General features: G+C 40.9%; 1 protein-coding gene across 4 annotated transcripts in view; it reads right to left on the reverse strand.

Moving 5' to 3' along the window:
- glra1 (glycine receptor, alpha 1) overlaps nt 1–24519 on the reverse strand; it is a 120368-nt gene that overhangs the window by 16816 nt on the left and 79033 nt on the right. For all 4 annotated transcript variants that reach the window (XM_084353591.1, XM_084353590.1, XM_084353589.1 and 1 more), the window contains 4 exons: nt 20635–20717; nt 18551–18688; nt 7725–7939; nt 3502–3648 (listed from right to left, as the gene is read on the reverse strand). In XM_084353591.1, coding sequence (XP_084209717.1) covers nt 3502–3648; nt 7725–7939; nt 18551–18688; nt 20635–20717 — 583 coding nt within the window. The remainder of the gene's footprint in view (nt 1–3501; nt 3649–7724; nt 7940–18550; nt 18689–20634; nt 20718–24519) is intronic.

Here is a 24519-nt window from a genome sequence, read left to right on the forward strand (position 1 = left end):
ACGAGAACCTCATAAATACAGAAACACACGAACATGCTCACACACACTAAAACGTGTCAAACTCAATCAAGCAGCTCGAGTCACGGCAGGCACGAACACATGCCCTACAACACCCAACTGCACGACAGCACTCGTGAACGCACTCATGCATGCTCACCGGCTCTATAGATACAATCTCCCTCCTCCCTCACACACACACACACACACACACACACACACACACACACACACACACACACACACACAAAGAGGACTGTACAGATTGTGTACTGCAGGCTCATTGTTGCACTTTCTTGTGTGTGTTTGCGTTTTCTGCCCTCCACCCACACAAACACACAAACCAGCAATTTCACAATCAACCAGCACTTCAATATTCCCCCGCAGGCCAGACAGCTTTACTCCTTATTCAATACAGCAGCCTGGGACTGATAAATCCAACCGGACAGATAGAATTGATTGATTAAATGCTTCACAGACAAAACCAACCAAAGAAAGTAGAGGGAGTAAAAAAACAAAACCCTGATACGTCTCAACAATCCTCCAGGGAAACATCGACGTCGTGCTTTGTCATTTCTACTAAATATATCCAAAGCAGTTCTGAGAAATTAAACAAACTGACATATTTTCCCTTCTCCACTTTATCTTCATTTCATCAGAAGCAGTCTTCTTCAGCTCGGAGACTCGGAGCATTAATAAAAAAAGAATGTTGATTTGTTTTGGACTTCACAGTGATGTCAAAACAAAGAAAAACAAAGGTTGTTGATGTGGTTATCTATGTTCAAACACTGATTTTTTTCCTTCACCGGTGGCCAAATTAACGGGTTGAAGCATTATTTTTAATGCAGTGCAAAGACACGAACAAATTCACAAACACATCCACACATGGAGATGGCTGCCAAGACGGAGACCGCTGTTCAAGGCGGTGTTTCAACGTTTGTGAGTTTGAAACAACTAAATATTTGTAATGAGATATCCGGACAAGGTCCATTTAATGACTTCTCTGGAGCTTTCAATCATATTACATGATCTGCTTCCAAGGTCAACTGTAAACTTTGAAAATGTATATTTCCACACATTAACTGGCCAAACTCTAATTGCACTGATGGATGACAACGGCATTACATGAAGATGCAGCGTCCAGAAGCTTCTTCAAATGTTACTTTGTTTTTTCTTAGAAATACATTCATCAGAATTGGAAAAGGAAGTGGGTGTTTTGGATTTGGATAACAACCGTCCAACCTGACCAGCCGGATCGTCCCAAGGGGGAGATCAAGAGAGTCGGGACAAGAGCCATGCTAATCCAGTCTGGATTTAAGGCTGTTTCTGGCTAATGTGTGGTTGGAGGAAAGTGAAATGGACAAATGAGACTCAGCTGGCCAAGCAACGGGAAATCAGAGACCTGTCTCCACCACAACATCCGGATCAAGTTAAATGTTTTCTTTTAAAGCTGAAAGGTTTTTTGAAAATATTTAAGCGTTTCTGACAGGATGTTGACGTTGGAATATTATTATGTCAAAAATATAACAAAAATAAGAGACTCACAGCACATTAATCATGTTGCGGAGAGTAAAAAATCAGTCACACACATTCTCAGTGACAAGCACAGTCACAACACACCCACCTCCTTAAAAAGACTGTAATGTTCTCATCGCTGTTTCGTGTGAATGATGCATTTCCATAAACAAAAGTTTCAGCGCAGAGGGAAAACTTCTTTGTTTTTTTTCTCCTCTTCTACATTGTGAATCCATTACGAGCCTCGTCTGTTTGCTCCCCGGCGCAGCTTTTAATCATGCTCAATGCTCCTCCCATGAAACATTGATGCCCTGTGTTTCTGCACAAAGCTAATATCAAACAGAGTGAATTTTTCAGAGGGCCCGAGGACAGAGGAGAGCGGGGATTTTCATCCAGACTGCATTCTAGTGTTTACAGTGCCAAACATCACCTCAACGACCACCTAACACGCTCAAATGTGTTATTCTATTGTTCGCAGGAGGCTGAACAGCAGCAGAGGAGTTCTTCTCAAGCCTTAAAAACAAAACACCTTTGTGCTGTTAAACTGCTCGTTTCTCTTCTGTTTGGATGTGGGAGACACATGTGGACTGGCTTTGTGTTTGACCATTGGAAAACCGAGTTCATCTGGTTACTGCTGCTTCTTAAAGAGCCTTTCTTTTAAGGCGGGACACTACAGGTGAAAACGCTTCTTATACTGGTCAATTTTGAGATTTTTCTACTATAACATGTCTCCAAGAGAAAAGAAAATGTCCAAAACAAAACAAAAAAACAAAAGTTTATATTTCAGTTTGGACATCTTTGCACTGGGGAAGTTCCATGGTAATATCTATTAATTACATTTTTTATCTGAAAATTTGCTTTTTCTCAGACTCTGAATACTCAGAAATATCCACTTCAGCAGAACTCTGTGAAAATCTTTGACTCTAATATGTCAACAACATGAAACAAGAAGTCTGAACCTGGCTTCATCCAATGTTCAGATTTATGTTCTGAAAATATATGAAAACTCAACGCAGTCGCCAGGATAAAATGTTGGCACTTAACGCTTCTGCAAACCACATTTATCTTGACCATATTGACATTTCAATAAGACGTGCCATATCACATTCACATCACATGTTAATGACCTGACTGTCATGTCTGGAGGTGGAGTTATAGTCAACAAGGCTGTCAAGCCAGAGAGAGACTTTGATTTGTAACATTTAACATTTGTAAGCGTGACACTGTGTTCGTGGTGAGAAAATAATTATGTTTTGACAGGAAGTCGGGACATCATCAGCCATGTTTGTGGTCATAAAACTGGGTGTTTAATGAGTCTTTGGGACAATTTCTAGCATCTTTTCCTAGCTCTAACCAAGTAGTGTTTGTGCCTAAACCTAACCAGACCATAAGCACAGTGTTGTCTCAAAATCCAGTTGAAAATTTAACTTAAAGAAATGTAAAGTTGCAACATAAAAAAAATGTTTCAAGATATCCATAGTTTTGCAGAAATGTACGTTGCCAACATCTTTCTGGTGATTGGGTTAACAAATCATTTTTGACTAGATGATGCCTTGTTTGCAAGACGAAATTTTAGAAAACTTGGAATACAAAAATGATTAGTCTTAATGTAAGCAATCTATGAATTAAATGTTGTACCCTATCACCTGTAGCGTCTCCCCTTAACACAGCTCAAGGGTTTAAAGGACAGACATAGAAGAATGTGGATCTGCAGTACTGAAGAGTTTGATTCAGAAATCGTGTTTATCAGTTTGGGACAAATTTAACTTTGTCAAATCCTTAAGTCACATTTTACTCTTTAAACAGCACCAACAGCTGCTCTCATTCATCTCATTTCTGAACACAACTCAGATATTACTTCAGCTGATATCTCTGTTGACGCACCACATTAAAAAAAACGGATCTGATGGAAAGATTAAAGGAAAGAAAAATGTAAATGTGGATGTAAATGTTTAATTCCACCACAGATGTGAGAGAGAGAGTATTCACCTTCATGTGTCGTCGCCTCCGTCTGAAGCGCAGCAGCTCCTTGTGTTGGCGGGCGATGAAGTTGACGGCGGCGTACTCCAGCAGGGCCGAGAACACGAAGAGCAGACAGACGGCCATCCAGATATCGATGGCTTTTACGTAGGACACCTGCGGAGGGGTGAGAGAGGGGTTTGACTGAGTATCATCAGCGTACATGGTGAGGCAGATGTATGGCTGCTCAGCTGCGGGCTAATCCAGATGTGAAGGGTTAAACTGAGAGGACAATAGTTAAATTAAAAATGTAAAAATCAGCACACAAAACAAGTAAAACGTCAGCAGCTTTTCCATACAAAGAGTGTGGTGTGATGCAGGGTGGACGGGGTAAGGACTGTCCAGATAATAAGGGACTAAATGAAGTCTGGTTGGATCATTGTCTGATTGCTATCTGCCTGCCAAGTACCATTATTCAAGTGCATTCACCCCGGCCTGTCATTACAACTCTTCATCTCCACACGCAATTACACTGTAGAAGCCTGAGAGGGAGATCCCTGCTCTGTCGCAGAGGGAGAAAAACCCACAATCAGCTGTTTAAAATCCAATTAAACTATGACTTCAGATCACTTTCACAAACACACAATGCTTATCGTCGCCGCTCGGCCTTGTTGTGATTCGTGCTCGTTTGCGGCGAGTCGGATGCTTATGGAAACATTTATCTTCGAATGCCCGACTGATTTCCCCCCTAGAGCTGCTGAGAGCCGCTGAGGCCTGAACGGTCAACTGGTTCACTTGGTTTGACGGTCATCCAGGCAGAGAGAGAGGAACAGAGAGAGAGAAGCAGAAGAATAACAGAGAGGATTCTTACATTAACCAAGTTGACAGATTTTAGAGACGTTTAAGAAGCCGGAGCACTGTGCCTCTGTGTGAGAAGTTAAGAATGAGCAGCTTTTTGCACACAGAGAAGGGCCTTATCTCATTTTTTTCCCAAAGCTGTCATCTACCTTGAAATGAAAACCTTTATATACAAACAGAAAAAAATGTTTAGGAGATTGATGCTCCAGGCCAATGCAACCTGTTCTCACTATCAGCCCATCCAGCAGCCTGGTCAGCGGCCCTCCACTTCGAAGTTTGATGCATCATGTCTTGAAACGCCCCTCGAGTGAAGTCGTATAAAGAGCAAGAAAAGAAAAGATGTTGTGAGAACTGGATACAGCGTTGAGCCTTGTTCATTCCTGTGAAAGCTGCTCTGTGGCGCATGGATGCAAGAAAGTTTGCATTGTTGGGCCCATATAGCCTGTGCCCTAGTTCAGTGTTTCTCAAACTTTTCACACCGTGCACCACCTCAGAAAATATGAGGCTCTACAAGTACCAGCATTATGACTGACATCGACTCATATCTCCTTACTGTTTTTCGCCGTTTGTTGCTAACATTAGCAGGTGCAGTGGGCGCTGTAGCGTCACTGCTTCAGTAGCCAGCAAATAGTCTCTGCACTTCTCTTCGTGATAATTCCCATTTGAAGCAACGTTTTTATAGTTTTTTAATCTTTCATTTTACCTCCGTACTGTCTTGCCTTATCAGTTTCAATTTAGTTCTTAACTAATCATGGATGACATATGCATGCAACATTTAGAACATGACTATGTAGCAGGCTGAAGCAAGAATATTACATAAAAGATTAAATCTATTTTAAATTAGGACCTTCCAACCACCAGTGGATGCGTACCGTAGTTCCAGAATAGTAGCACAAGAGACATCCGCTGGCCTAGCTGGCTAACTTCAGGTTTAGCCCCTGACTAACTGATTCATTTGTGTGGCTCTTCTAGACTTTCCAAATGTTATCGGTCCCTGAATGGATCAAAGTCATTTTGCAAGGGTTGTGGTTCAAAACATGTATCCACCATTTACACCTGTGTGTAAGCTTATGGGGAAAAGTCTATGTGCATCATGTGACGTTGTAATCACATGGTTTGACTACTACGTTTAATTGGCTTCAGAGCCTGGTGCTCATCCTGGGGGCTTGGGTTGGACATGTCATAAACCAGACTTTCCCCACGGACAGTAGGGTTTGCATCCAAGAGTTAAGAGTGATTTGCTTTGTTTGTTATGTTACATAAGAGTGTTATTAGGGTAAGTGCTGTAGCTTAATTTACATAAGTAACGTGAGTTACATAGTTATTTTAGCCCAAAGTATGATCTTTTCCTAAACTTAACCTGGAAACTGTTTGTTAGCAAGCTGTATTTTAAAAGTCTAACTAAATGATGCATGTTACGTGGCCCCAAAGCTTGAAGCTTATGGCCACTGGCCACCTTGATGATTTGGAAGTGACAACGTGTTGCAGTCGATGTCAGATGCTGTACGTGTTATTTGGAGTCATTTTGAAGCAGTTAATTTCCATGAAGCCATGAATGCCCCCTTTCCTTCCTGGAAAACCTGAACCTGAACTCATCCTTCTCTGAACGCTGGTCGAAAGGCATTCTAGGAACGTAAACCACTAAGTGAAGTAAATGAAGCAGACGGCGGGAGAGCGGCTACACCAAATTATTGGGCATTATGTCTCTCAACACTATTTACTGGTGCGCTTTTCGTTTTACTGCCAATTTGGAGCTTCAGAACTTTCTGTAGCGACATTCAGAAATAAGATTAAATAAGCTTTTTGTCTTCAGTTTGGAGGAAAAATTACTCTTAAAAGTCAAAAATGAAAGAGAAGATTAAATAGATTCTTGATTTGTGAGTTTGGGTTTATCTTGAAATGATGGTTAGTGTGAGAAACGAGTCAGATTAACAGCAACATTAGTTGAACTAACAACATGTAACCATTGAATGTAGGCCAACCGAGCTGTAGAGAGGCCCAGGTCCGGACCCTGCCTGGTCCAGACCTGTATGAAGCTGAGAGACCGGCAGCGGGCGGCTGGACTGCAGCTTGGGAGGTGTTAATGACCTCACGCTTCACTGGACTATGTGCAGAGAAGAAGAACACAGAGGAGGCTGCAGCAGCAGCAGATACTGACTGACTGGACCACTGATCAGCTGACTGACTGGGTAACAGCCTGACTGGTGGTGACTGGTTGGGCATTTGGAAAAATGAGGAAGAGAGAAGGACTGAAGGTGTCGTAAACTGTACGTACTGTATTGTAAAGCTGCCTGTGAGTTTGGCCTATTTAAGTAAAATGAACTTGACTTTTGGCTAACGCGTGTTTTTTTTCTACACCTGTTCATACATTTTGGCAACCTGCATCCGCTTTCTGGTTTGTTAACCATTCAACATTAACATCATCTGCTTTCCTGAAAATGTCTAAAACAGACACAAATCAAACATTTCCAATAATCTCCTCTTGTTCCTCGTCTCTTCTTCTTTTACTCCCTGTCTCCTTTCTCGCCTCGCTGCTGCCCTCCTCAATGGCATGTGAAAAGAGACGTGTGTTTAGGTGTGTGTGTCTGCTATCAATCACACACACTCACACACACACACACACACTCAGATGTGCACGTGTGCGTGAGCAGTATGCACACCTAAGCTCAGCTGTGCTGTGTGATCATTATTGTGACAGCTGAACTGCAGAGGAATCATGGTTCACTTGTTCAATTTTTAGAGCGCATGAAGCACCTAATGTCAACAAACACAGTGTGTGTGTGCGCGTGTGTGTGTGTTGGGGATTACAGCTTCCCTGGACATAATTATACAATCCTACTGGCTCACGCAAAGTCCGACCATTTTTCTTTTCCTTAATCTGAAAATCCCTCGCAGGAAAAGATTCCTCGGTTGTTAGAAGTTATTTTTCTCCTCTTTGTTTCTGTGAACTTCTTCTGTTGAACATCTCTGTTTCATTCTTCTACTGCCCTCCACTTTTCTCCCTCATCCCTCCATCTGTCTGCCTCCTTTCTGCCCTTTCCCTTTCACTCTAGAATACATTTGTCAATGTATACATTTGTCAGAGGAAAGGGGTAGAAATAGAAAAATGTCTTTTTCTATTTCTCCCCTTTCCTCTGTTCCCTTTGTTCCACTGTTTCCTCTTTTTTCTATAAATCCCTCTATTTGTCTTTATTTCTGCTTGTTTTAACCCTTCTGTTATGTTGCAGGTCAAACTGACCAATCTGAAAGCTTGAAAATCTATTTAAAAGTATTTTTCCCATATCTTTATATCAAAAAAATACCATAAGGTCTTTCTTTCTTTGCAAATGTGAGACATACGCTACCTCTTTCCACCATATTTCACCTAAATCTCACATACACACACACGTCCTCACCTTGGGCAGGGAGGCTCTGGAACCGGAGCTCTGCGTGGTCATGGTCAGCACAGTTGTGATGCCCAGACCGACCCGGGCGGGCGCGGCATCCATGTTGATCCAGAAGGAAACCCAGGAGAGGATGACGATGAGCAGCGAGGGGATGTACATCTGGATCAGGTAGTAGCCCATCTGACGCTCCAGGTGGAAACGAGCCTCGATACAGGTGAATTTACCTGGAGGAGGAGGGAGAATAAAGAAGATTTTCTATTAAAGAGGAGCAATTTGGTGGCAGACAAGAGGAAGTAAAAGACAGAGATAAAAACAGCAGGAAGACTTTGTTGCGTTTGAGGGAAAAAAGAAATCCAGGTGTGAGGGGGATGTGAGAAAAAGACAGATTAGAAAAAGATAGAAAAACGATTATTACTGTGAGAATGAGATTCTGGAAATCTAAACTCTGGTTAACACATTTTTTGCTGGAAGCCATTAAAGTGTGATTTATCTCTGTTTGGTAATGGACCTTATGAACACCAGAGCAGAAAATTGCATTATGAACTACATAATAAGCTCAGGAAGTAGAAACTAAACCTGGAGTGTGTGTGTATGGTGTGTGTGTAATTTTGCGCAATATGTAATTTATGCTGCTAGGTGTCTCTATCAAAACAGAACAAAAGGCCAGCCGGCTCTGGAGGAGAGAGTCGGTGCAGATCCAGACCTCCTGGAGGAATAAACATCTGGAGTCACATCAGATTCTGCTCTGATCGGAGCTGTTCAGGACAGGAGGAGAGCTCAGAGATTACAGAGATTTGGGATTAAAAAGTGGATTTATCTTCACTCCTGTTAATCAACCTGACTGCAGCTGTGATCCATTGTCGGGTGTTTATGTTCTGGAGCTGGAGGGGAAATGTACTTTACTTCATGATCGAGAGGGGAAAAAGAAGAGAGAGAACCAGAGTCTCTGCTGAGTGCTGGGTTCAGTGAATGACAAACGCTGTTTGTTAGTTTACGGCTAATGTACAGTAAAGGGTTAGGGGTTAGGGTTAGGGTAATTTTGCTGTTTGGGGCGAATAAACACAAATGATCCCGCGTCAAACCCAATCGCATGTGGGCGATGAAAACCTTTTTGACATGACTCAGACACAAATGTTCACGGATGAGGTGATGTTTGAGTTTCATTCGCATTTAATTTAGTTTCATTCCCCGGCATCTTCCCTCATCCTCTCCTTGAAGTTATAGCGACAGATGACTTGATGAAATGCACCGTTACCTTGAGTAAACTTGTGGATTTCTCTAGTTTGAACATTGCTGGTAACATCTGGGATACTACTCTGACATTTTTTTAATGACTTTAATGACAAAAGAATGGACACACAAAAATCAGCTTCTGTCCCTTCAAGAGTTCACTCAGTCAAGTTCAGAAAGATCAGTGTCGTCTGTCTGAAGGAATGAATCATAAACTGTGACAGAGGAGGAGCTGCTGTCGTCTTAACTATAAATTCTGAGCCTGAAAGCTTTATGTCTAAAAAAAAAGTTAAAAGCAAATCAGGGTTCACGATGAAAGAAAAAAACTCCCATTATTCCCTTTTATTTAAATCTACTCTGATGTTCAGCATTTTAAAGGAACAGTGTGACTGCTGCCCTCCATAAAGGTTATTATTTCGTAATGAGAAGGCTCATGATACTTACTGCTTCACAGATATTCACCACTCACTTATATATTCATGGAGCCAGTCATTTTGTCTCAGTAGGTGTCCTGTTTTTCAACATGAATATCTCATTTGGAAATGACTGAATTTGCAGTCCACCGAGCACAAGAGGTTGGTTCCAGGAAAAAGAAATGATAATGCTTGTCGATGTTTAAACTACTTAAAAGCAAAATGTTCTTTCATCAGTTTCCCCGAGGCGATGCAGCTCCCATTTGCAGTGAGGAGTGTTTCTGAATTCACTATTATCTCCATCTGAACATGCACATTATCTAAACACTGTCGGGAAAAACAGGTAGAATAGATGAGACAGATGGGGTAAATTGAAAGACGACGAGGAGTGAGAGACCAGAGACGGGAAGAGTTGTTGGACTGGCAGTAAAAAGGAGGATAAGCTGGGGAGGGAATCGTAGAGGGACTGAAGGCAAAGTTGACAGCTTTGAGACAAAATGTCATCTTCCTTCAGCGCTCACACTAAGCCAAAGTGTAAATCACGAGCGGAAAATCAGAGAGACACAAATGCTCGGCTTTGCTGAATATCAAATGAAACCCAAACATGTTAAATATTTGAAAACAAACGCAGGAGGTGTTTGGGGATTTATGCTGCCAGTTACTTGTTGCAGTAACAGCCTGTCGCAGAGTGCCTGAACGTTGATTTAGAGAAGTGTGTAGCACCGTGAAGACACCACAGAAAAAGGTGAAGTTATCGCCTCTTCCTCCGTGTGACGCTGCTGAATTATAAATGAGAAACATCTTTATTTGTTTCTTTGTAAGTATACTGTGGACGTAACACTAGTGCAAAAGTCAAGAGTTTCCTTTTTCTGACTCAGAGTGGTATTAAAGTAATTCTGTAACACTGTACAGATTTTAGGTGTTGTAAAAATCTACACATGTAGTGGGGCCCAAAAGTGTGAGACTACATTGAAAATATATCATTTGTTACATAAACCTGGAAATAATCGGAAAGTTTGTCCATTCAGAAAATAGTTGAACACTTTAGTAATCCATGCATCCAAAGCACGATCAGGCAGAGCCAAAGTGACCACACCGTCACAAGATCAACACATCAAGCTTAGTCCCCTGACAGATAGAAATGCAACTTCATCACTAATACAGAATTTGCAAAAGAGTCCAATCAGCAGCCGTCCTGTCAGCAGAAGGCTGTCTCGTAGTGTCTCACAGGTCGAGGAGCAGTTTCTAAACCACTTCTCAGGAGGAAAAGGACAAACACTATCACAGGGAGGCTACGAAGTACCAGAATTTCAGATGTCATATGTTTCATAAGCCAGCAGACTAATCTGTTTAATCTTTACAGACAACAAGGGGCAGAAAGAACCTTTTAGTTTCTCGAAAAGAAGTTCCAGGGACTAGAAATGCAGCTGTTGCATCACATTCAGATTGGTTAAGACTGTTGTCCTAAAAGCATGAAACACGTTTGTATAATCATTAAATTGTGAGATTAGAACCTTAAATCCTGGACATACATTAAAACGGCCCATGGTGACCTGACCTACGTTTTACAGACTGGTTTAAAAAAAAACATTGCGATCATGGCTGAATCAGGATGATGCGCCTTGACATCATGTAGGAAGGTAGGAACCTTCAACATCCTGCAATTCATCCTAGAAAGACGGAAACTCTGCAAACAAACACTGGCGTCAGGGATGTCTCAATATACCAATAACTGTCTCCGTCTCAAATTTTGTATAGATATCATGATAATATTGTTATTGAGTATTATTTAGGTCACATGTTGTCTTGATGAGACTGTCTAACTGGAAATGTTCCCTCAGGGTTTTGTTCACCTCAGTCTGTGTTTCAGGATTTGGTTTTGGTCAAGCTAGTGTTTTCAATGTCAAGAATGAAACTTCAAGCCCAAGAATTTGCTTTGTTAAGCTTGTGCCAAGAGTCATCGTGCAGTCTTTTTGAACAGTAGCGCTCACAGGGAGCAGCTCTGTGCCGGCAAGTGACATACTGACATTTGTCCCTCTCACTTCTCCTTGTAAAATAGGGCACAATCCAGCTTTTTGTGGAAGAGATTCCTCCTCATACTACACCTGAACAAAAAAACAGGTTGTCTTCAAGACCTTCTTTTTTTCATCGCCTCATTGTGAGTTCAGACATCAAGTCAGCTGTTTCTGTCTCCATCTTTTGACAAATACATCAACTTGAACTTTTTTAGCTGGGTTTCACCTTCCTTTAACGTGAATTTATTGCTTTCTTATGTGAGTATCCAGTGCACACACTGTGTTGTTGCAGTTGAAAGTGTGGTGATGTACAGCTGCCTGTTGTAGTCTGCCAGGAGCAGCGTTAGTCCTTGTGTGGCTCTGAAGGGAAAGAAGCGGCGGATGTTTACGCTGGCAGCATGTTGCTGTAAGAGGGGAGGAGAGAGAGATTAGGAGGAACGGAGGCAGCAGTTCCACCTCTCTCTTCTGGGCTTTCTGCTCCAGCTTTACTAATATATGCAACATATCGTATATCGTGTAGGCAAAAATCTACAAGGGCCCAGTTTTTAAAATGTATTTAAGCCTCTACTACTCATTTCTTAGTCTTTTCTCTCTGCTGAGAGTTTGAGTTTCTGTAGGTGGTGCTGTTTTTACAGTCTTTCTTACCCAAAATCTATCACTGCTAAAAGGAAACACATGCTTTGTTTTAGTTTAATATATTCTTGAATCAATATCTGCTGTTGTGCTGAACAGGTCTGGATGAAAATCAAAGTTTTAAATTATTAAATGTTAAATGTTTTTCGAGAAAACGCTGTTCTCATGCAGCAGGATGTAAACGAACACAATAAATGGCATTTCCTGCACAAAAACGAAGATCTGCAACGAAGATAATTAAATTAACACACACTGCAGAGGTCTTATTTACATTGCAGTAAAAGCAGCAACAGTAACAAATGTCCCTTCTTCTCTCTCTGTAATGTAATGAGCATGCCGTGTCTCATAATAAACCACAAGAGAGCCAGAGAGCAAGATGGCCGACGATCCATTTAATCAAAGGAGATCAATGGAAAGCAGCCTCATCAATTAGAGTTAACCCTAAATGACTGGAGAGGAGAGGAGAGGAGAGGGGGAATGTGATAGTGAGAGGAAGGAGGGATGAGGAGGAAAAGATAAGAGAGACAGGAGGAAGGAAGGAGGGAGAAAATGATGGCAGCAGCAGCAGAAGGAGGAAGAGGAGGCGAGTCGATGAAGTTGGACTTGATTTATAGCTGTGATACACTTCAGAGCTTTTAAGTGCTGTCCATATTTTCCATCTGATAAGAAGATTGAAATTATTCAGCCGGGCCCCTATCTCACTGTGAGGGGAGAGTCTGTGTGTGTGTTTGTGTGTGTGTCCTGAATTCAATACTACACATACTTGTGTCGCTTTCTGGCTTGTACCCAATGGTTACCAGATGTATGTGTACAGTGTCCTTTAAATCTACTGTAGGTGTATGTATATGTGCGTCGAATTTAAAGGGATAGTTCAGATATTTTGAAGTGGGGATGTATGAGGCACTTATCCACAGTCGGTGTATTATACAGTAGATGGCTGTCAACATGCCCCCAGTTAGTAGAAAGCTAATCGATGTATGTCTATAGAAAGGGTCAGCAGCAAAATGTATTTAATCCACAGAAATAGATCAGTTTAAGTTTACGCTGTATGTGGAATAGTTTCACCACTTTTACCTCCATGATCAAAGTGACAATTAGCAACATGTAGCTGCGGAAGAGCCAGAAGATCAGCCTGCCGTATTCCTATAATATTTCTACTATCATTCAGTAGTGTCTGTTGAAAACACACTCCCAGACTGAGCCACCTCAGTAACACAATAATTTAATTTAGAATATAAATGTTGGCTTAGGTTTGGACGACGGCTCCAGAAATGCATGTATCAAACACACTTCAAACATATCACCAGCCAGAAAACAAAAGCACCCTGCAATGCAGCAGAAACCATAATTAGTATTTTAAACAGGGCTTTTCCTTTGTGTGTGTGTGTGTGTGTGTGTGTGTGTGTGTGTGTGTGTGTGTGCGTGTGTGTTAGGTGGATGGAGGGATGGAAAGAAATGAAGAGAGAGAGAGAGAGAGAGACATTCAGGGAAATGCTCCCTCTTTCTTGGAGTCACAATAGACTGCAGCTAATAAATCTGGAAAAACGACACCTTAATTCCCTCTTAATGCTTGATTGGGAAGCAGCGAGGCATGTGCACGCTCAACAACGCACACTAACACACACACACGCACGCACGCACGCACGCACACACACACACACACACGTACACACACAACTGCACACATGCCCATTAACGTACACTGCAGTCACAGAGCAGCAGCATGGCTGGAGAGTAACAGGCCGGAGATGAGATGAGAAAAGCATCTCTTCTACTGAAGGGAAGAAAGAAGAGAAGAAGATCAGACAGGTTTGACCTGCAGAGGCTCTTCAGAGCGTTTCAGCTTCTTTTAGCTCATAGTTTTGGTTTTTACGGCACGTTTCCAATCTGATTCAGCCATAATAAACTCACTCAAACTCATATGCTACATATTGACCCTCCACCTACAACCTCTTTCATACATCCACTTCCCTTCAAGTCCATAGCAACTAGCTTTGCAGAAAAAACACTTAGTTTGAGTCAATTAATTAAACACAGTTTAATTAGAAAATGAATTGCTGAGCACAATGTAAATTAAAATAAAGAATCTCTTAAAACATATTTTCTTTCGCAAAGAGTCACCAATTTAATAAATTAGAAAATATTAACATTTTTTTGTTTTATTGAAGCCATTTACATTTTTAATTCTCTCTAGTACTGCTCCAACCAACCAACCAACCAACCAAGCAACCACCCAACCAACCAACCAACCAACCAACCACCCAACCAACCAACCAACCAACCAACCAACCACCCAACCAACCACCCAACCAACCAAGCAACCAAGCAAGCGACCAACTAAATGACCAAATTAACAACCACACAACCAAAATACACGGCCAATAATTTAGCAGTTATGTACAAACTGCCTTAGTTAGTATTCAGTGGTGCAAACCCCCCCATAAGTGTGCATTTAATCAAAAAACCAAAAGCAGTTTAATTGAAGAGCCTGGCCTCCGTGTCTGTCAGCTTGTTGTGGAATTTTTGGTGAAAATTGTTTCATGTATCTTTAATTTTTTAATCTATTCTTTTACTTTGTGTTCCAGCCAAGTTTATCAAAATCAGTATCTCTTTTTTTGCAAAAAGTGGCAGGATAATGTAACGAGGTTGAAGCTTTTAGATGATCAATGCATAATTTCTCATGTGGTAGGACAGCTTCATTTATTCAAACAGGAAATACCATAAAAGGAAGCATCCATATTGTGAGATTGACTCTGAGAGGAAACTGACTTACATGTGTTTAAAAAGCTAAGCTGTGGATTATCACTTCATTGTCTCTGCTACGCAGGACTCTGTGTGTATTTGCATATCTGTGCGTGCAAGAGGATATAGATGTGTGTGTTGCTAATGCTTGTGTGCGTGTGCGTGTGTGTGTGTGTGTGTGGCAGTGCTGAGTCGTGTCAAGGCTCTCTGTCTGGAGGTGGATCGTTCATCTCCTCAGAGGTGACAGCAGACGTCAACCTCTGTGTGAGTGATGGCTCCGAATCAGAACTAATCAGCCTCCTGCACACACACACACACACACACACACACACACACACACACACACACACACACACACACACACACACACACACTGACCAGTGGTTTGGTGTTTTGGAGTTGGGGATGTGTTTCCTGTTCAGTGGATGTTGGATGGGACATAATGTAGGTGAGGATAACTCAACAATCTGACATTTTGAGGATAAAGTCACATTTTTAGGCGAAAAATGTTGTATGTTTGAAGAATAAAGAAGGTAATTTCAGAATAAAAGTATAATATAACATGTTATATTGTGATTTAAGAAAAAAAAAACCTGTAGGTTATAATATTTCAAGAAAAAGTGTTGTTATTTGAAGACTAACTACTGATACCTTGTATATTATAACAAGTCCAAACATTTTAAGTCATAAAGCTTCAAACTTTATTCTGGAACTCTCCAGACAGTGAGGATTATTAGGATTTTCATACGAGAATAAAATAGCTGACATATTTTGGAGGTTGTTAAATATGTCAGCTAATTTGTGAAAATTAATTGCATGTCTGCTGTGCACATTTTAGGTCAAGCTTATTTGAAAATTAGCGTTTAGCTTAAACACTCAAAGTTGTCCATCTTGACTTTAGACCCCAAAAAATTATGTTCTCAGACATTCAGTTTTGTCACAGTGTCTTTCTGCAGGAGAGCAGTAATAAAAACAAATCCATTCCAGTTCTATTTACAGTCTGTCTATTTCAGCCAGCCAGCTCCTCGGCTATCTATATATCTATATATACTTTGTGTTTTCTCTGGAGAGTAAGAGTCGTGGACTGGCGAGGTGGACTGGACAGATGGTTTTCAGCCACACTTGGAGGACCTGGAGGGAGAAACAGAGCGTGGCGGCCGTCCCTGTCCTCCACTAGATTCTGTTCTCCTTGCTCGTCTCTTTTTCTGATTTCTGCTGCTCTCACTTATTTCTGCCATTTGTCAGCTTCCTTCTCACATGACTGATGCAATTCTTTCTTTGTCAGTGTATTTTTCCTCATTTCTTTCCCCCCAACATTGTACATTCTCCTTTAAAACATTCATATTACCATCTCTTCTGTCCTGTTTGCTCTTCTTTTCCCAACACTTTGTCCTTATCTTTGTTTTTACTATTTTCTGTCTTCGGTTCTTTCCCTCTCCCTATTTTATCTTCATACCTTCACTTATTTCTCCACTCTCCTCCTTTTTTTGCTATTTCTTCTCTTCCTTATTCCTCTGCTATTCATTCTCTAAAGGGACATCTTAACATGTACACTGAAGACGTTTTGTTGCAAATATGTACAAATACTAAAACTTTAAAAGTGAAAAATAAACTGTTCTGAGTTTGTGTCTGAAACAAACTTTGCAGCCTGCTGTGTTTTCCTCTTCACTGAAAGTTTCATGACATTATAAAGAAAACAAAAAATAATTGGGAATATGATATTTCCATTTCAGTGTAGTATCCCTCTGTTATTTCCACATTTCACACATTTTAATAAATAATAAATCCTGTCTCTGACTCATGCAACGTTTCAGCCAAGTCTCAAGGCAGACATTTTTCACATCTCCCTTTCTTATTGTAATTTTAAAGAATATTTGCCAAGTCCGAATATTGACAAATGCTCTCTTCATCCCTTTTTCTCTTTATTTTCCTCTTGAGTCGTGCTTTATTTCCCTGCTCTCTCTTAACCTCCTGTCCTCTCTCACTCCCGTTTTGCTCTTTAAATAAAAAAAACCCGACATTTTTTATTATTTCTCTCTGTCTTTCATTTTACAAAGCAAAAGCAGGAGAGAAACATTGTGGGAAGTGAAGGAAGAATGACGGAAAAGTGTAAAGGGAAGACCAAAAGAAAGATGGGAGTAGAGACAGGTTTTTCTCTTTACATTTCTCATGTCAACAACATGTACACACATCTGTGTTTCAAAGTTCCTCATATAAAGATGACAGCTGAGCCACAGGCTGCACTCACATGGCACACTCCTCCCACTGCAACATATATCAAACGCACCCTTTTGATTATGGTGCTGTACTTGTGCCGTCAGTGCTGCTGCTGCCGACACTGTCACTGATCATACAGCTTCTCAAAATGTCCACCTACACACCAGCAGCCACCTGTAGGCTCTCAGTCTACGTTTACCCATAGAGGAGGGCGGTATGAACATATTCTACATTCAGATAATAATGCACTGCAGAAGAATGTTATTTTTCAAGTATTTCTTTTTCTATCATTGTGGCCTAAAAGTTTCCTGTTTTATTACATCTTGGATCTTTTATAGCTTTGTTCATTTATTCTGTCAGCTGTACTCAGGAGGCTTCCTGGAAGGAAGGACGTAATTTAGCACAGGAAAATTAAGACATCAATCAATTAGTACCGATTAATTCCAGTTATCTGCTAGTTTAGAGTTTTTAAGGCTATGTTCAGACTGCAGGCAAATCAGATTAGTTTCTCTAATCATATCTGGAAGACGGAGTGTCCGCACTGTTACTTGTGAGTGATCAGGCGGGATTTTGGGTCCAGACATAATCAACATGTCAGCCACTACGTACGCGGGGGACACGGCTTTCCAACAGGAAAGCATGAGAAATGGAGATTCATAATCCGTTCTCCAAACAATCACGATGTCAGACAGTTTACTTTGGCGTGTCTGTTGTTCTGATGCATTTCCTTCTATCTGGACTGGACGTTGTGTGTCACGTTGCGAGTGACGCTTTTAAATATGATATGAGCGGCCAGAGCATCCAGACTGAGAAGCATCTGATTTGATTTCAAATCACCACCAAATGTCGTTGACTTGACTTGCGAAATCGCATTTCATGTGTTTGTTTGCTGTCCAGACTGACTAAAATCAGTCTGGATTTGCCAAAATGTGGATTTGTGCCGGCAGTCTGAATATAGCCTCAATCAAAGTCCAGCAGGTCAGCTGACTAGGCAAATATCTTTTAGTTTTTTGGACGTTTTGTTCAACCGCATAGATTATCAGTATGAACATGGTAGAAAAGGATTTGCAATCATTGCATTCAGCGTCCCAGGTTTTTTGGAAACTGCGTCGTAAATTTGGCTCCAGCTAAGCTTACTGTACAACTTATCTACACGTATGCAGAAAATACAGTTTCAAAGTGGATTAAAAATAAATATTTACTGGGGTTTAAATTGAGCAGTCCTAAACTCAAACCACTGACTCAGATCTCGAATGTATCTGTACAGAAGTACATCTTATTTCAGGAGGTGTCTCAGAAAAGTACAGCAAAGCAAGTGTTAGCAATAAATGTGCTTGTGTAGGCGTCTGATAGGAAAACTAATCTTTTAAAAAAACGAGTAACAAACTGATTTGTATTGTCTCGGCAGTAGATTTTTTCACTTGTGTTGAAAAAATACGACTTTTACGACTCCACAGAGACAGAGAATTAAATTGATCAGATTGGAAACCATGGAAACTGCGATAGCCAACAGACGGAGGAGAGAACAGGAGCGAAATAATCAAACAAGCTGTCAGAGGCCATATCTTATCGTCGCCCCACTCACCTGTATTGTAGTGTTTGGTGCAGTAGCGCAGGTCCTTCTCCTCTTTGAGTATGAACTGAGGTAGCGTCAGCCCGTCGGCCACCTGCACGGCTCCCTTCTCATCCCACTCGAATATGAGGTCGTTCATGGTGTAGCCGACTGCAGGAGAGAGGAGGGAGCAGGAGGTTAGACTGATTTCATCTCTGTGTGGGTCATTTATTTCACTCCTCTCCCCCTGAGGAGGAAGATGATCTGTCTGTTCTTGGTCGGGGTGCAAGCTCACCCAGTGAGAGGTCCAGCCCCCCGCAGGGTTTGTGGCATTAAAGGACCAGTTCAACACAAACTGTTATCTGACTTCCACCGTGTCATGCGGTCATGTCAGCTCACAACTCTCGAACTGTTTCAGGGAATGTGGTCATTTTAGCGGTAAAATGTATTTAAACAGAAGAGTTAATGGTATAAAAAGACCAAAATAGGTTAAGTGTCATCTCATAACTCCAGTTTGGAAACTTTTCTTGCTTTAGATCAAGAAAGGGGAAATAAGGCATCAAAGAGCAAAGAAAAGTAACGAAGATTAGATAAAGAATGAAGTAAGTTAGAGATCATGGAAGAAAGAGAGCAAAAAAATAGAGGCAAACTGAATGAAGGGAAAAGAGAAGGAAGGGAAATAAAGATAACATGAAATACTGAAGCAAGGAAGAAAAGGAGTACAGACATGACGATAGCAAGAATAAAGAAATCATTTAAGATAAAATGGAGTGAAGCCTGACGGATGGAAAATAAATTCATATAGACAGAGAATCATAAATAAACAGAGAAGAAAGGAGACAGAGGGATGAAAAAAACAATCAAAGACAAGAACAATAAAAAATTGGATGATGGAAACAGGACAAGCAAAAAAGAAAAGAAAGAAGATCTTATAAATGAATAGATAAAAGGAGTAGCCTCTGTAACTACACGTGCATAAACTCAGGTTTTCTTTCCAGCATCTGTCTGCCAAAATATGAAGTTTTGTTGGTTATTAAAATCACATCAACATCAATAAAACAAACCTCTTGTTTAGTCACTGTTGCATTGCTGCTTCATGTTTCGCTCACATGCTCCAGTTTGGTGGTTGGACACATGTCAGTGGTAGGATGAGCAGCAGTGGGAAGTATCTAAGTACATTTACTCAAGTACTGTACTTAACTAGTATTTCCATTTGATTAGTTACTTTGCAGACTCAGATTGTTAATACAAAATATAACTAACTATTAAATGACAATGTATTATTATTATAAGCTGCCCAGGTATGTATATATATAGTAATTCAAATCTGTGCAACCTTTACCAACATTAAAGTGATGCCAGTGTTGTAGAAAGTACCCAAAAGTCATACTTGAGTAAAAATAAATGTATTGTAAAAATATAACTTTGGTAAAAGTGACAGTCAACCAATTTCAATGTAAGTTTAGTGGCCTGATGAGGGGAACTCCCAGGGGGAAATTAAAATGACGTGATCAGCAGAAGTTAAGCAGAATTACCAGCTACATATGAACTTCTAACTGGAAAACAGCAGAACATTATTGATAAATCATGTTGGGGTCATTTTCAATAAATTCTAAGGTCATTTTTCTGGTAATTTTGGGGGCAATGTTAAAGAAATCTCAAATATGTTGCCTGGTAATCACCATCGACTTACCATGACGTTTCCAGGCCTGTAGAATGAAGAGTTACCTCAAGTGTAACACTAATATCAGCCCTGAGGTCAGGAACGTGACTGTGCGTGAGTCAGACTGTGACATTATGAAGCTTTTCAGTCTCTGTCGCTTCCGTTTGAAAGCGTTACATCAGAGCTGACAGCAGCCTCAGTCTGCTCCCGCTGACTGTTGTATTGTGCTTTCTTTCCTTGATGATCGCTGACCCGTCGTACGAGAACAGAAGAGCCAAAGTCTTTGAACTTCAGCTCGTGATTCTGTGATTCTCCTCACGTCTGAGAGGAAGAATGAAAAGGCCACAGAGAAATCTATATCATATCTCTCCCCCTGCCAGCTGCTCACTGACTGATCGACTGATGCACCCCCGACCCTGTGTGTGTGTGTGTGTGTGTGTGTGTGATCACTCACAGCTCTCCAGCTGCATGATGCAGGTCTGGACGTCCATAGGGAAGTTCTTCAGATCCATGGGACAGGCCAGGATCAGCGTTATTCTGCAAACACACACACAGAGGAACACACACACACCAGCATCACTTAGTATAAGAGGATTATCCGGAGCTTTATCAGTGTTACTCAACGAGCAGCGCCAAGCCAGCGAACTGAACAGCAACAGATCAGCACGATTTTTGAAATTGACAAAAACGAATACACTTAGTTTTTTAAATCAATGTGGTCACTGCTGTTATCCACACAAAAAATATACCAGAAGAAGAAGACCCTACCCTTTTTTTACACCAACTTTATTGAGAAAATCAAACAATTGCATGAGGCGTTTTATTTGTTCATCGTTTCAAAGACTGGTTTTTGAGCCTGCCAACCATCGAAGGCGTTTAACAATCCTTAAAACGTTCTGGTTTGAGATCCTAAAAGATTTATTGGCCACAGACCAGTTTTTGTTTCTGTCCATCCCAGAAGCAACATCCCCTGATATTATCTTCATTCATGCTCAGAATAAATATTTATTCCACCCAAAGAGAATCAGGTTAAATGTTAACATGGTTATTGAGTGGTATTAGGTTTACACCACCTCTCTTGATCTGACTGAAAATTCATTCAGATCCTTCTCTTCTGGTTACATTAGGTGGTTACATTAGGTGTTTTTAATCTGATTGGGCTATTTTTCTGATGATTAGTGGAATATAAGTCCATGCAGATGCACCTTAAAATGTATAAAAGTATAATTTAAATGATGTGATGATGAAAAAAAATACTTTTTGACTCAAGTGAATCTAATTTCTTTTGGCTTTGGACTATTGGTGAAACAAAAAAAGTAATGTGAAGATCACCCTCGGCTCTGATGAGGCTCTTAAAACTTTTTTGTTTTTACCAATTTTTTTCTCATTGTCAACAAAAGACATGAAGAAACCAAAACAGACAAGGAATTGAACATATCACAACCCCCCCCCCCCCCACATCAATGATTAATACGCCACTGAAAATAGTCCCAACAAATGCAGTTTCTTCCTGTTTCCTCCTGCAACTTTTGCTAAAAACTACATTGAAAGGAATTACTGATCCTTCATTTAAAGATTAACATATTCAGTAGGAACCAATGGGCTTGGAGCTGAGTGACACAAACATGAAGGGACAGTTCATTTTGGTCTTTTCATGGGATTTGGTGACAACAACAAAGAAGAGAACATTGAGCACAGTATCTTAATCATTGAATAAAAAGATATTCAACAGATGTTAGCTGCAGCCTGAAATGAAGATGGATTTCTCTGAGTAACTTCTCTAATACTGATTATCACAATGGGACATCACAACAGGACGTGCAGGGTCACAGTTCCACTGCAGACCTCAGTACGTCTTCTTCTCTGTTGGAGGACTAACCGGGTGAAAACCTGTAGCCGAGCTGGCGTGCAGTAACGTGGGAATGAATCTTGTTTCACGCAAGGCTGATCCGTGAAACTCTGAAAATTAAAATGTTCGGGGCAGACGGTCCCGCGTCGAGGTGACACATTCGTTTTCTGAGTCTCTGCCACCGAAATTAATTACTGCTGTCACAGGGAGGGAACGTGTCTCTGAGAAAGGCAACTTTTCCCAGAAATTAATGGGAAAAAAAACAGTTTTATAACCGATATGATGCATTACTGGAATTAAAGACTTTCATTTTAAAATGAGATATTTGCCATTTGAAAAATAAAAGACATTATTACTGCTCCGCGGGATCCATTAGACCTCAATATTTACTGTTATTAGATTCGTTTTCGGAGCTATTTATCTAAAATTACACAGACAGATGTAATCATCTGTATTTTCTAAATAAATTGAACCAAGCGTTGCAACCAAAGATTATTTTCCAATATCAATTATTTTTCAGTTAGTCGATAGTATATTGTGCAATCTGTTAAATGTCAGTGATTATAAGTAACATCAATGCAATAACTGAAGACTCTGATTTCCTAAACATGTATCACTGAATCTGTTAAAACATTCTCATCTTAGGTCCATTTAGCAGCTGTTCTGGAGCTTTCAATCATATGACATGATTTTAAATTTGCTCATTTGCAGAATGAATTATGAAAGTACTTCCAGGCAAGTCTTGCCACTGGGAAGCCATTTTGGCAATGCCACCAGGCAGTTATTTTAGACCAGGCCCCTATTCAAATAAACATGGACAGAGTCATAACTTACATAAAAACTGCAGGTATAGAATCACCAGTCACATCTGATCAAAACAGCTTCAAAAGTTTTGTGACTCTGACTCAATATAAAGTTTTTAAAATACTTCTACTACGCATGTGCATGGTTTCATGACACCAACTTCTTTTACGCCTCAATCCAGCCGTCAGCTCATCCCACCAGAGCTCTTTAACAAATGCGAGAGTTTAATATCATTTGTTCCGAGAGGGATTCTTGTGAGGATAGGTCGTCGCACACCAATGCTTTGGGTCAGAATTTGAGCTGAATATCGACCCAAATGTCAGAATTTGGCGACCTCCCCAATGAGACTCAACAATCAACTATTTTTCTCCAGAATCACCTTCCCTACTTCTGAAGGGGTTTGTCTCTTCTCTAATACTGTCTCTGAATTTATACATCTACAAACATCTGCTGATGAAGACCATGTGATATGCACGAAAGCTCCAGAACAGACACTAATGGACCTTGTGGTGAGGTTGTTTTTTTAAGTGCTGTTTCCAAGGTTAATAATGAACTCTGATCGTCTGTATCACAGAATCATCTTGATTGATTGTTTTAGAAATCTGATCGGTGAGAGACGCTGCAAATAACTCCCACAATGCACTAATTGCAACGCTGTATCGGTTTCTTAATGGTATGCTGTGATGCAAAAAACAAAAAAGCTCCAGCTTCACTTTTTGCCGAGTTCCAGCTGTCAGCAGGTTGTCGTGACGACAGGAGGTGATCTCTCTACACAAGCTCAGTCCGTCTGTTCTGCTCAAACAGGACACCGCCGCTACAACACACACGTCCAGTCGGCCTGATGTACCAAATAAACTTTGCCGCGTCTGCACATCGCTGCAAGTCGCTGACAGGATGCTGAATATGGATTACACACACGAGGTGGCCCCCACAGATGTCCCACTTTCTCACAGAGAAGATTCGGCTCTGTGGCTCTCTGTCTGCTGCGTCGTGACGCCTAGACGCCAAATGCTGACAAAGTTAGTGCCTCATTTTACACGCCAAGAGCTTTATGGAGTTTAACCTCCAAGATCTCACGTTACTAACGCAGGACCGATGCAGAATTTCATGACTTTCACAATGACTGAGAAAATGAAATAAGTTTGGAAAAGACAACCAGAATAGAATTAATTTCCTTCTACAAAAGAAGACATCTGCTGCATCCAATCAACTAGAAATCTGCTAGCGGGCTTAACAACAATGACTTGATTCTTCACTGCAAGTAATGTTTTGGCAGCAACTTTTTTTAAGATACATGATGCATTTTGTCACAGAAGTCTTGAAATTAAAGTATCTTGGTTTTTCCCTTTGATACAGCACTCCACAAGCACAAATAGGACCACAAATCATTTCAGAGCTAGCCCCGCGTTGAAGATTGGACCACATGTAATCTCAAAAAGTTCACTTTCATCTCAGAGGGGATGCGGCCATCGGTCACGACTCCTCCTCGTATCGCTCCACTGTCAAATGATAAACATCAAGAAACAGAGTAAACAACATTTACAAGACCCACTTTCTCCTCCTTCCCCACGCGGAGGTTTAATATCCCGATCCGCCTCGTCGCCTCTGAGATCAAGCTGATCAACACAGGGTTCATTCTGATGGTGTCAAGTTACAAAATGGAGGCGACAGAGGGGGGAGCGCAGG

The sequence above is a fragment of the Pagrus pagrus genome, assembly GCF_965226575.1.
Source record: "Pagrus pagrus genome assembly, chromosome: 5".
Lineage (NCBI taxonomy): Eukaryota > Metazoa > Chordata > Actinopteri > Spariformes > Sparidae > Pagrus > Pagrus pagrus.